This window comes from Sceloporus undulatus, chromosome 6, assembly GCF_019175285.1.
Source record: "Sceloporus undulatus isolate JIND9_A2432 ecotype Alabama chromosome 6, SceUnd_v1.1, whole genome shotgun sequence".
Lineage (NCBI taxonomy): Eukaryota > Metazoa > Chordata > Lepidosauria > Squamata > Phrynosomatidae > Sceloporus > Sceloporus undulatus.
The window spans coordinates 86,333,070-86,347,540 of NC_056527.1; the positions used below are offsets into that span (position 1 = coordinate 86,333,070).

General features: G+C 44.1%; 1 protein-coding gene across 5 annotated transcripts in view; it reads right to left on the bottom strand.

Moving 5' to 3' along the window:
• CACNB1 (calcium voltage-gated channel auxiliary subunit beta 1) overlaps nt 1-14,235 on the bottom strand; it is a 64,042-nt gene extending 49,807 nt beyond the window's left edge. For all 5 annotated transcript variants that reach the window (XM_042475340.1, XM_042475339.1, XM_042475337.1 and 2 more), the window contains exons 1-2: nt 13,750-14,235; nt 2,560-2,646 (exon numbers count right to left, since the gene is read on the bottom strand). In XM_042475340.1, the coding sequence (XP_042331274.1) occupies nt 2,560-2,646; nt 13,750-13,836 (174 nt within the window). In that variant the 5' untranslated portion in view covers nt 13,837-14,235. The remainder of the gene's footprint in view (nt 1-2,559; nt 2,647-13,749) is intronic.
• Between the last annotated feature and the right edge of the window lie 236 nt (nt 14,236-14,471).

The window sequence follows — 14,471 nt, forward strand, 5'->3', positions numbered from 1 at the left end:
GGATCCAGAATGGATCCCCCACTTATACAAAGGGTCCACTGTACTCTAAATAAATAAATAGTTGTTATTTGCCATTAAATCAGCTATGGTGACCATATGAATGAGAGATCTTCAAGATGTTCTGCAAACTAAGAGCATTATTGCATGAGAAAAGAAAGTAGAAAGAGAGCCAGAGTATTGGCTTTCTCAATACCTTACAGCATGACGTTGTAGCACTTCAGTTCTCTTCCTGTGGGAGACAGTCATAAAAGCATGTCTTTTGTCAAACAGATTTTTCCAGCTAGAAAAAAAGGCACACTTTTACAACCATGTCTTACAGGAAGAGAACTGAACTGCTACGACATCATGCAGTAAAGCACAGAGAAAGCTGCTACTTTCCAGTTCCGTTTCCACTTTGTTTTCTCATGAGATGAGGCTATCAGGGTCATGGCTTCCTTGACTGAATCAATCCAGCTGTAGTGCAGTCCTTCTCTTTTCCTACAGCCTCCCTTTTTAACAAGTATTACTGTATTTTCCAATGAGTCATGATATGTCCACAATATGATAAACTTGAGTTTAGTTGTTTTGGCTTCCAGTGGAAGCTGAGGCTTGATTTGCTCTTGGACCCATTTATTTGACTTTTTGACAATGTCATCGTATCCACTGGACCTCTCCCCTAGCACCACATTTCAAATTTTCCTCCTAACAGCTTTTTTTTACTATCCAAGTTTTCTGACTCATTTGTTGTTGTTGTTGTTGTTGTCTGGCCCCAACTTATTTTTGACTTATGGTGCCCCTAAGGTGAACCTATCATAGGGTTTTCTTGGCAAATTTTTACGCAGAAATTGGAAATAATCTGTGTGTATGTGTGTACATGTATAGAGAATATGGAGAAACGAAAATGTTCCCAACTAGCAAAGAGGTCAGACAAGGCTGCATTCTATCACCATATCTGTTCATACAAAGAGCAGGTTTAGACATGGAAGAAGGAGGAGTGAAGATAGGAGGAAGGAACATCGGCAATCTAAGATATACAAATGACACTATACTACTAGTGTTAAACATAAATGTGGAACAATTATTAAGGGAAATTAAATAAGAAAATGCAAAGGCAGTGTTGCTACTGAACATAAAGAAAACAAAAATAAAGATCGCAGAGGGTTTACATAAATTTAACTTAAGTAACATGGGAATTCAAATAAGCAAAGATTTCCCATACCTTGGATCAAACACAGATCAGAATGGAGACTATAGTCAAAAAATCAGAAGAAGACTAGGAATGGGAAGAGCAGCCATGAAAGAACTAGACATGATCCTAAAATGTAAAGATATACAACTGAACACTAAAGTTAGAATTGTCTAAGCCACTGTATTCCCCCTTACCATGTATGGATGCGAGAGCTAGACAGTGAAGAACATGGATAGAAAGAAAATCAACTTATTTGAGATGTGTTGCTGGAGGAGAGTGCTGAGGATACCTTTGGCTCTTTCAATAGGTCAAGCCTCCACGGGGGTCTTGCGGATATCTCATTTGGAGAGTTACCATGAGTCGAGGGTGACTCAAAGGCAATGAACAACAAACAACAACACTTGTGTGTGAGCCCACATTTCTAATATTGGTCTCTGTGTACTTATGGACACTTCCAATTTGGAGGTTTGAGGGATGCAGTGGACATTTTTGGCAGTCTGTGTGGCCCCAGGAACATCCCGAGGCAAAAAGTGATTCCTGGGCTTACTACAGTTGCCCTCCTTTGCTATACAGCTATGTAGAAGTAAGTTCCAGCAAATTTGGAGAAGTCAGTTTTGGGGTAAGTAGATATAGGTTTGCAACCCATGTCATCAACAACCCCCCTGCCTGTGTAGCCATCTGCTACTTTGTTCTCAGTGCCCTTTACAAAAGGAGACCCAGCAGGCATGCTTACTCATGTTGTCTAATACAGTATCCACTTTTGTTCGTCAGCATAGCTCTTCCCTTTGAGATGAGGTGCAAGGGAAATACTGTGCCAAGTGAGAGAGAGAGAAAAAGGGGGGAGGAATCCTAGCTCTCTATAAATGAAGGTGATCACAATATATATCTTCAAACTATGTAATTTCATATGCCCAGAAAGACACAATGCATTCCGCTTGCAATGTTAATTTTTTCACGTATGTTGGAAAGATGACAAGCCGACAGGCAAAGCAAAAAAGATAACTGACTGAAAAGGCTCCCTATGCCATAGGAAGGAAGTAGAGCATTGTATTTGGAAAAGAAAACAACCACTCCACACAGTCCTAGAAACCCTGTCCAAATTCAGTTCCTTCCCCTTGTGCTGCCCATTTGCAGCAGGTAAAGGAAACAGCAATAAGCTTGCAATAAAAATTGCATCCACTGGAGGGAGATGATCTTAAAATCCTCAACTGGAAACAATGATATTAATGCACCTTGTGCCATCAAATGTCCTGAACTAACAAGCAGTTCGTGGTGTGCAAGCAGACATCAGTTCCCTTCCTTACATACTTCACAGTTCTCCCCTCTTCTCATTCCCTCCTCCTTTTTTGAGCATGTGTTCTCACTCACTCACTCCTTCAGCTGGCTCTTACCTGTCTGACGAAGCTGTTTGAAGTCGTGTCAGAGGAGGTACTGCCATCAGAACGTTTGAAGCGATTCTTCCTTTTGCTATATTTCCCCTAGGAGATCAAAGAGGATGCAAGGGAGAAAAAACTCAGAGACAGTGCAAAAGTCATTGGGATATAAACAAGCAGATTTCCAAGCAACACTGTAGGTTGACTCCCTGCTACACTCAAGCTATTTTCAGAAACTTGTTGGCCTCCACATGTTGCTGGATTATAGCTCTCATCATCCCTAACCATTGGCCATGCTGGCTAGGGCTTACTAAAATAGACTTCAACAGCATCTGGAGCGCTACAGGTTTTGGGACTCATCCAATCTATACTAGCAGATTTGCTGTGTTCTTGTTATGGACCACCATCACCAAGGAGTTTATCACACGAGAGGAATTTCTCTTAATTTTGAATGAAAAGAAAGTGGGTCCGGAACACATTCACATGAATTCACTAGTTCAGTTAATTTAAGTGAATTTGAATTGAGTTCGAACTGACTTCTCATTGCCCCAAAATAGCTTGCCATTGCCCAAAATTACGTGTGTTCACCTCTAACACAATAACATGAAACCCCATGACTGCGTTCGGACTGACTTCCCATTGCCCAAAATTGTGTGTGGTAGTCTATCACGCAATAACGATAAACCCCATGATTGCATTCGGGTTGCCATTGGATTATACTTCCAATTTCCCTTGACTGATAACGTCCCAAGGATTAAAGAAACAGCATTCTAACCTTGCCAGAGAAAGTATGAAATAATGGAAAGCAATGACTCTTTAACATGCACTTAATATTAAAAGTATGTTAGGTACTGCACAGAACTAGTACAGCACTTGATCGGAGAGCTTATGTCTAAATTAAATGGACATGGTTGAAAGAAAATTCCACTGTACAGAGAATGAGGAATACTGTATAGAGAAAAGGAAGGAGGGGTAGGAATGGGTGATGGATGCAACCATAAATCAGGTCAGAGCTTAGAAAAGTTCCTTTTTGGACTACAACTTCCAGAACTCCCCCGCAGCATGACCACATGTTGGGTGAATCAGAAAAGGGGAACTTTTGGATACAACCTACAAGGGCTCCCCATTGGGCAAACTTTTGCTATTGATATTTTTATTAAAAGATAATTGACTGCATCCATCTGATTTATCTCTCACCTTTTGCCCATGGCTGGGATGAAAGGCAGCTTCTGACATAATTTTAAAAAGTAAAAACCAACTATCAGAAAAAGCACAATAGGTTATACATAGTCAAACACAAATTAAATTGGTCTTACTGTTAAACCATAAATTAAGTTACACAAGTGTATAACTCTTCAAGAATAATAAATAAAATTAAAATATTAAAAGAGGCAGCTTATTAATTTAAAGCCCTGCCTATATCAGGCTGATTGCAAGCCTACCTGATTAGCAATCAATCAATCAATCAATCAATCAATATATATATATATATATATATATATATTACTAGAAGGCAGAAGGGAGAGTTCAAGTACAGTCTTCCTTGGAAGGGAATTCTGTAACCATAGAGTGGCTACCAGAAGGCTCTCTGTCATGTCTGCACCAGTATTAGTTCCAAAGGTAGTAGGACTGAGAGAAGGGGTCTATCCTGCAGATCTCACATCCTGGGTTAACTTATATGGGAAAACAGGGCTGTTCTGACAGCCTGCACCATCCTATAGGACTCTGTGTATGTCAACCAGCATTTTGAATTGTGCCTCAAAATGGAAGGTGTTGTAATTCTGGGAACCAGTGTGGCATAGTTGTTTGAACACTGGACTATGACTCTGGAGATCAGGGCTCGATTTCCAGCTCGGCCATGAATCCCACTGGGTGACCTCAGGGGAAGGCAATGGCAAACCTCCTCTGAACAAATCTTGCCAAGAAAACCCCGGACTTAAGGGTCTCAATAATAATAATAATAATAATAATAATAATAATAATAATAATGTTTTATTTATATACCGCTATTCCAAAGATCATAGCAGTGAACAGCAAGTAAGCTAATTAGCATTACCATAAGTCCAAAACTACCTGAAGGCACACAACAACATGCTTCTTCTCACCAGCCCTGATCAGCAATTAGGTGCAGCATTTTTGACCAGCTGTAGTTGCTGAACAGTCTTCAAAGGCACGCAGAGCATCTTACAGTAATCCAAACAGGATGTAACCAAGGCATATTTCACCACGGCCAGATCAGACAACTCCAGGAGCAGACCCAGCTGACACACTAACATCAGCTGTGCAAATACACTCCTGACCACTTCAGTATGTCCATAGTGCAAACCTGTCTCCTCAGAGGAGTATAACTATAACTAGCACAAACCTGTCTTTCAAGCGAACAGAAGCTTCTCTCGCTTGTCTGGAGTAGGCTTTAATATGTTTGCCCTCATCCAGTTCATTTCATTTCAGTATCTTGCTTAGAACTCAGCTGAAGTTTACAAATAAAAAGCCGTTGTATGGAACCAAATCAGGCTTTTAAGGAAAGAAAGCTGTTGCACTATGGCTTATTTCCACACCTGCCAAGTATCCTGATTTGTTGAGAACAGTCCTGATTAATCCTCTGTCTTCACATTTTTCAACTACTTTTACAATGTTCCAGGTTCTCTTTCCTCCTCTCACTTCCCCCCTTTGTCCTCAGCTTATCTCCATTGCTGCAAACTGAGTTCAAAGTGCAAAAGTAGCACTCAGTTAACTCAGCAGGGTGGAGAGGAGGGGGCAGAAACTTACTCTTCCTAGCTGCAGAACTGTCCAAGCCACTATATTCCCCATTACCATGTACAGGTGCAAGAGCTGGACAGTGAAGAAAGATGACAGAAAGAAAATAAACTAATTTGAGATGTGCTGGAGAAGAGTGCTGAGGATACCGCAGACAGCCAGAAACACAAACAAATCAGACTTTGACCAGATCAAGTCTAAACTCTTCCTGGAAGCCAAGATGGCAAAACTGGGGATGTTGTACTTTAGCCACATCATGAGAAGACATGACTCACTAGAAAAGACAATAATGCTAGAAAAAAGTGGAGGGCAGCAGAAAGAGAGGAAGACCACATGCCAGATGAATGCACTCAAGCAGGGAGGTCACAAGCCTGAATTTACAGGACCTGAGCAGAGCAGTAGAGGACAAGGGGTCCTGGAGATGTCTCATCTACAAGATCACTATGAGTCAGGACCAACTCAAGAGCAGTTAGCAACAATAACAAACTGTTTTTCTTCTCTAACACACTAAAAAGCGCTCTGAAGCCAAAGTACAGGCAGTTCCCCAAAAGTGTTGCTATGTTTTATCATCAAGATTTACTATTGTTAGGATTATTCTCTCATTTCAATAAGTGTCTACAGCTTTTCAGCTTTAAACACATTGTCGTTGGTGATGCTTTCCCCCTTGTAGTGTATGGTGCCAGTTTTTTGTTTATTTTATCTCAGCTGACATCGGTTTAGGAATGGCACTGTTTCGGACTGCAGCTCTCAGAATCCTGAGCATGCATGTCCAGTGATCATGATGTCTGTGGGATTGTGGGAGTTGTAGTTTTGTGGTTCTGACTGCAGCTTCCCAATGACAGCAGCAAAAGGTGAAGTTAAAGCAACCATTCTTGGTGAACTTGCAAAATCATTTGACATAAACATCAGATATCCACTTGTTTCATACGAGCTTCAGAGTCTTTGAAGGACTCATGACTCACAGCATGACAAGCCAGACAGCAATTACCGAACAGAAGGTGGATGGCGTGGAAGGATATCCAACTACTAATTATCTTGCAAAATACATTAGCAATAATAATGGGAAACCACACCTCACACAAGGCCTCTGAATCAAAACAATTCACATTTGCTCCAAAGCCTCATTGAAGCAATGACAACAGAACCAATTCTGCAAACAGGGGCTGTTTGTGCAAGATTACCTTTCTTGTGACCAGGAATAAATAAATCCGCATTCACATTTGCTAATCCTGATTAGAACTACCATTTTTTACACCACTCTAAAGCTAACCCCAGTTACATGGAGGACTGATTTTGGTAGCCTTCCCCAACTTGATGCTCTCCAGATCTGTTGGGAAACAACACCCATCATCACAGCCAGCATGAGGTCCAGAAAATGGAGCCATATGTCGACCTACCAAGTTGCCATTGTTTCACTGTGTCTAAAATAGCTGGAATTAACAACTGAGTTCAGGTCAGGAGTTGGAATCACATGGCTTTCCAGATGTTGTTGAACTGCAGCTCCCAACACTCCACATCACTGAGGTATGCTGCCTAAGGCTACTAGGAGTTGCAATCCAACATCCAGAGGGACACACTCCTGGTTTAGACCTATGAGTTTACATGCTCCATATTTAGATGTTGTGTATCAGAAAGGGACACAACTTGTATACTCATCCTTCCACATTTGCGGCTTTGACTTTTGCGAATCTGATTATTCACGGATTTTATTAATATGTTTTCTCTAGGAATATCTAGGTTCTCCAGCACAACTCTATGGTCAGCTTCAACCAAATGTTGTACTGAAGTACCTAGAGATTCCTAGGGAAAACACTCCACTAGGCATTTGTAGCTCCTCCAGTGTAATTCTGTGGTCAGTGTCTGGCAGATGTTGACCACAGAGTTACACTGGAGGACCTAGATATTCCTAGAGAGGTGTTCTCTCAGGTAAAAACTTCGTGTTTTTGTTATTTGCAGTTTTTCCACATTCATAGGTGTTCTGTGTCCCCTTCAGTGAATGTGGAGGGACGAGTGTAGTGTCTTTCAACTATCTATAAACCAGTTAATAGAACTCAAGGAAGTTAGATTTTCCAAGCTCCTCAACCAGATAAATAATTTTATATTTCTTGCAATACCAAAGGCCTATCTTTGCATGAAAACAGTGGGAAAGGGCTCTTTTTTAAAGATCTAAATGCAAACATGCACTTCTCCTGAAGACAGGTAGAAACGTATGCTTAAAAAAGCATCTTATGATTCTGAAACATTGTTTGTGTTCATGCACACCCCACCCACACAGAATTCATCTTTCTCTCTTTCTGCATACAAAATATCAGATGAGGAGTGAAGATTATAGCCTTGCAGATATTGTTGGATTCCAACTCTCATTAACCCTAGCCAGGATAGTCGTTATTGAGAGATAATGAGAGTTGTAGGCCAACCACATCTAGAATTACAAGTTGCCCACACCGGTATATGAGCACAGAACCCAGGCTCATGGAAAGTACTAACATATCCCTGTTATTTCCACACCACCTTCTCATTTTTACTCCTTTTGGTGTTTACCCATCTGTTCCCTATGCAAATGTGCATATACATGCATACACGTGAGCATCTGCAGCAGGCATGCCAACACAGTGTCATAAACCATGGTTGAGTAAATAAGGCTGCAAAATGTTTAATTTGGACTGCTACTCCCATAATCCCCCAGCCAGCATGGTCATGTGTTGGAAGATATCTAGATGAAAATAACTGATTTGCTGGATACAGAAGTTTCTGACTCCTTCCTCACAGTACCCCAATGAATGAGGCTAGGAATGGAATTTCCCTCAAAAGGTTGTATAACCAGCACTGCCAACCTTAAAATGTCTTTTTCTGGGTAGGAACTGGAATAGTTCACTCTACCTATCAGAAAGTTAAGGTAAGAGCTGCAAACTCTCATTTCAAATTTCAGTTCAACCCTGAGCTCACTAAGTCCCTTTAGGGAACACAAGTTTTTCTTTCTTCAGCCTTGACTCTCCAGGCTGTAAAATGAGGATAATAAAACTGGGTTATTGTGCAGGGTTGTTGTAGAGATTATTAAGATTGTGCATATGAAACTCTTTCAGCACTAGATCACGGGTGGGAATTATGCCCACCTCCAGATTTTGGTGAAGTGCAACTCCCAGCTAGGCTGACTAGGAATGATAGGAATATCAGTTTAATATCATGTGGCAGACCATATTTTTTCATCTCTGTTATACTTGATGAGATATTTTCCCAGGTATTATGTAGGAAAGTGGAGCAGATTTAGGGTCTACTCCTGTTTCCAACCAGGGTCAGTCCTCAGGCCAGTGCAGCAATGAGTGGGTGTTTACATGCACGCACACTGCCGTGCCATGGAACCACTGCTGCCCCACACCCTTTACCTGCCACTGTCTTTACATCTTCCCTGAAGGCCCCTGTTGTGGCCCATAAGGATGGAAATAGGGTACCTGGCTATACCAACGTGGCCAAGTGTTCTCATCCAACATCACAGGCTGTGACAGAGGCCTTCAAGATGCAGTGGCACACAAGGGGCGTGGAGCACCATGTGATGTGCCAGACTCCAGCTGTTGCTGCAAAGTTTTCAAGAAACTCCACAACAAACAGCCTGCCTTTTTGCCCCATACTAAGGCTTCTTTGGGCCAGAATCAGTCCCAGATTGCCAGACTGGTGTCTGGACTGTCTGATCTTGGTCCAGGGCTATTGGCCTGCATTAAAGGCAGGGCAGGGGAAATATGCACTTTTGGCCAGTGCATACAGGCTCTTAGTGCTACTCTCTTTGGAAGAGATCAAAGAGCTAATGGGAGTCTGCAAAGGACAACAGGAGGGCAGATAAATTTAAGGCTCAAACTAGAGTGTGGAGAGAGGAGGGCGTCCTTCATCCTCCAAGCACATAGCTATAAACCAGGCTCTTGCATAGGGTACCCCAAGTGAAACTGGAGAGGGTTCCTGTGGGTAACGGTTGTATAGAAGAGGGAATTTCAACACATGTTGCTTGTTATGTGGTTGTGTGACAACACCTGCTGATATTCCCTCTTCCACACAACCATCAGAGGTACACAGAAACCATCTCCAGTTGTCAATCTGGCAACCCTATTCCTGCAGCCATGCTTCCTTATCTCCCGAATTTTGAATGCACCCCCCTCCTTTTTCCTGGTTACAACCCTCCTCTTTCTCTTAATATAGAGAGTAAGCAAGAGCCGCCACGTTCCTTTTTAGGCGAGGGGAAGTAGAATCCATCAGCTTCCTTCTTTCACCTGCTTCGAAGAATCACATTACCCAGGGGTGACTGTTGGTTTTTTTGGTCTAGGGACAGTCCCTCTCTGAAGTTTGTGGAAAAATCTTGGCCCTTCTATCCTGGGTATGTTTGGGGAGGTGCGGGGGGAAGGGGGGAGAGAAACTGGGCCTGGAATGAACCACACTTCCCAAGCATGTCTCAGGGAGAAGGAGAGGGACAGCTGTCTGAGGGAAGCCAGTTGTTACCAGGCCCCCACAGACATGGTTCTCGTAGTTCTAAGGCCAGGCAGGGCAAGGCAAGGAGGCAGAGCCCGGGGCTGGTATTTTTAGGCCTTTCCTCCCCCTTGTTCTAATTAAGGCACGTGCGTCATTCGGAGCTGCGGCAAGCATTTGGATGGGGATCCACCACCTGAGGGAATCACAAAGGAGAGGGACAAAAGAAGTGCTTGAAGGAAAGGGTGCACTTGCTCCAGACATTCCACACACATACACAAAACCCTCCGACACACAGTGGATTTAGTATTGTTTTTTGTGGGGTTTTGATAAAGCAGCTGGAGCTGAAAAGCAACAGGTTTTGGTTGCAAATGCTACCCAGAACTAGACTAGATCTGTTAAGGACCACCAATCATACTTGCAAGGACAAACACAACTGAAAGGGTGATTCCACCTGCAAGACTCAGCCTGCTATTTCCATCAAAAGAGGGCAATGCATCTTATATTCTCTATAGAGATCCTGCTCCTTTAAGCTGGCATTTTCTACACTCCTCTGAAGCTCATAAAATTCTAAGGAACTTGGCATTTCTCCATCCCTCAGATATGATCAACAGGTCCCAAGCAACTTGGCATTTCCTACTTATTTTGGCATATCCTGCCACTAAGAGTTACCTATTCAAATTTTGTTGTCATCCACACACCCCAAAAGAGGGGGGAGAGGGGGAGAGAAAAAAATCTTAATGCCTTGGCATCTCCTGCTATCGATATCTGATAAACGGCTCAATCTAATCTGTTATCTCCCACTGCCCAGATTTGCTCATAGACTCAGCAGCATCTACTATTTTCTCTACTCCCCATAATAAAATAAGTAGAATAGTGGAGACCAGAATACCTTGATAGCTCATTTTTGCTCATTCCTAAAATGTTTAATTCTAACTTGTATTGCCAACATCGCTACTCACCTTCCCTGACAAAAACCCTACCTTCCTCCACTCCAATATATTATCCATGGAATAAATCATGGGATAATTTATGACTATCCTCCCCTCCTGCCTCCAGCTGGGGTCAATCTTCAGCCTCCAGAATAGGAATGGCTAGCAGAGTGGGCTACCAAAAACTAATGCCAGTTAATTGTATGCCACCTTGAATCAATGGCTTGCTGGGATTCTTGCTAAGAATGCCAACTTGGTGGATTTCTTATGTTCCAGTACACACAAAGGACGAAAACTACAATGAACAAGAGGGAGATGAGACAGATGTCTTGAATTTTGAGTTGATGGAACAAAAAGTTTGAGTCAGAAGGAGAGGAGTACTTCCATTCGCAGAAAGATAAGTCCCTGGGATCATGAAAAAGAGTATCCTCATACTTTAACTGTGAAACACTGCTGAAGAAATGAACACTCAACAAATGCTGATTAAATTTACAGTGTTTAAATGATTTTATATGTTTTGATCTATGTTGTATCACACCTCAGTCCTTGGGGAGAGGTGGATAAGAAATAAAGTATTAATTAATAAATCAATCAATCAATCTAGCTTTCTAAATATAATACTCAGTGGAGGACAATGAAGATGCTAGTGAAATCTGAAAGAACAGGGCCTTATAAGAGTGAAGTTGGGCCACTCTTGCCTTCTACAACTGCTCCCCTAAAGCACTGCACCTTCTACAGCAAAGGCATGGGCTGTTCCACCTTGCCTGCTTTTCATGCACTTCAAAAATCTGTTGGAGCTTGGAAAAGTTACTCCTCTCCTACATGCTGGCTGGGGGATTCTGGGAGCTGTCGTCTAAAATGTACATTTTCAAACCTCTAGCCATGGATATATCCCTAATTATCCTTATGTATATCTTCAGTTGTCCTTGCGGCTCCTATAAATACCTCTCCTACACGAACCAGGTGAGTCACCTAAACTTGAACCATTACTCTCAATTTTTAGATTGGAGAAATCTGAGTCATGAGAGACGGTTCTGGAAGCGAGACCAAGACCAAAGCAACATTCTTCTCTCATCTCCAGAGATGCCTTAAGTTTTGCCATGATTCTCTTTCTAGAACCAGGCCAAGGGTTTGAGTGTTCCAGCGCCCAGTGAAACCCACACACGCCTGTACACAGATGCACTTTCCAAGTGCTTCTTTGGGTCTGGCTTTGCCATCTGTTTGCGTGTGTGGATGGATGGATAGATGGATGGATGGATCCTGGGTTGAGCTCATCTGCTTGCATGGAACAAACAGCACAGTGACAACAACAGAGCTGAGTGGAAACAGAAGCAGCTTTATGGCTCCCTTCTGGTTTGTTTTGAGGTTTACTAATTGGGCTTTCCTGGTGTCTGGGATCAAATCAGGAAACGGAAGTCCCAAGGGAGCCAGCCAGGTTCAGCTGATGCTGCCAAGAGAGAAGGGCTCCACAAGTGACATTCCCCAGGCACCCCATTAAAAGCCATTGTTGCCTCTGTTGTTGCTCCTCTCTTCTCCTGCCTGTGTGTGTTGTGTGCCTTCAAGTCCCTTCTGACTTATGGCGAACCTAAGGCGCCCCTATTTGGGGCAAGCAGCAGGCTTTCTATGCCAGCACTGGCACCAGTGCCACCAGGATTGATCAGCAAGCTTTGTCCAGAGGAGGTTTGCCGTTGCCTTCCCCTCTTAAGGCTGAGATAGTGTGACTTTCCCAAGGCCCACCTACTGGCCTTCCCCCTCCCCGCAACCAACTACCATTCCCAGAATTCCACAGCATGGAGCCATGGCAGTTAAAGTGGTGTCCTGAATTCCTCATTCTCTCCTTATACTGGCCACCTGCCTCCCCACCCTTGGCTGCCTCTTCACCATCAGAGACAGAAAGGAAGAAGCAGAAAGATGCTTCTTCCTCCCTTTGCCAGCATCATCACCCCTTTAGGTACATGATCAGAAATGGGAAGAGGAACCCATTTGACCAGAAATAAGGGTGGATCATCCCTCCCCTAGAGATTATGCCTGATATATTTCATCTCTCACCTCCCCCATCTCTGGCTGCATCCACACGGCAGAAATAACCTGGTTTGACACCACTTTTAACTGCCATGGTTCTATGCTGGAAATGGTAGTTGGTTGTGGATCATCCTCTGCCTGGAAACTATGGCCGATTTAATTGATCTCTCTCCTCACTCCCACCCCCAACCTGCAACCAACTACCATTCCCAGAATTCCACAGCATGGAGCCATGGCAGTTAAAGTGGTGTCAAACCGGGTAATTTCTCCAGTGTGGATGCAGCCAGAGATTGGTTGTGTGTATGAGAGAGAGAGATCAAATAATAATCTCCAGGCAGGGGATGATCTACAACAAAGTACCACCCCCAGAATTCCATAGCATGGAGCTATGGCAGCTAAAGTGGTTTCAAACTGGGTTATTTCTGCAGTGTAGATGCCGCCAGATTTAGGTGTGGGGAGAGATAAAATAAATTGAGGATAATACCAAGGGAAGGGATGATTCACAACCTAGTACCACCCCCAGAATTCCATAGCATGGAGCCCTATGGCAGTTAAAGCAGTCTCAAACTGGATTATCTCTGCACTGTGGATGCAGCCAAAAGATCAAATAAATTGAGGACAATCTCCAGGCAGGAGATGTGTGTGAGAGAGAGAGAGATCAAATACTAATCTCCCTGCAGGGGATGATCCACAACCAACACCCCCAAAATTCCATAGCATGAAGCCATGGCACTTGAAGCAGTTTCAAAGCGGATTATTTCTGCAGTGTGGATGAATACAGAGATTTGGGTGTGGAGAAAAGATCAATCACCTGAGGACAACCACCAGGCAGGGGATGATCCCCAAAAATGTACCACCCCCAGAATTCCATAGCATGGAGCCCTATGGCAGTTCAAGCGGAGTCAAACCGGGTGATTCCTGCAGTGTGGACGCAGCCTCTGCTTCCTGAAGGTGAGCAGCATTCCACCTCCAAAGTTCTCCCAAAGGATCCCACCCAGGAGGAAGGCAAGCAAAGGGCCCCCCATCCCCAGTGCCTCCAGCAGCTCACCTGGAGCCCAGGGTTGTCTAAGACCTCCATCTGGATGTCTTGGCTGGAGCTGTAAGGTGTGCGTGACATGCCTCCCTCCTGCACCATGGAGATAGATGCTCCTCCTGGGGCTGCTGCGCTCACGCCGGACTCATGCTTGCAAAAAAGGAAAAGCCAGCAAGCAGCAGGCGATCCTCCTCCTCCTCCTCCTTCTTTTTCTCAAGCTGGTAGCCCAGGCATGGCTTCTCCTCCTGCCCACTCCCAGGCTGGATGGCAGGCAGAGAGACCCTGGCGATGATGAGGAGCAAAGGGAGGAGGCTGCCTAAGCCAGGGCCGCCCTGATGGATGGGGCCAGGAGGAAGAGGAGGACCACCCGCCAGCAGACGGACTCCTGGCAACCCAGGGCAAGGATGGGCCAGGCTGGCCAAGCTCCCCCCCTGGCCCAAGGGAGAGGCCAGGGAGGAAGGGGTGGGCTTGGCAGATGGCAGGGAAGGAGGGGAGAGGAGGCTCTGGAGGGAAGGAAAGAAGGATGGAAAGGAGGGAGGGATGATGGAGGGCTCATCCCAGTGGCGTCACTCAGGGAGTGCTGGGGGTGCAACCATCACCAGGTGACACTCAGATAGCAAGAGCGCTTGCCTTTCGGCTTCAAAGGTATAGCCATCTTAGCCTGTGGAATCAGTACCCTAGAGAGATCTTGCACCATGTGAAGTTGAAGGGTTTTGTGGCCGGCATCCATCGTTTTT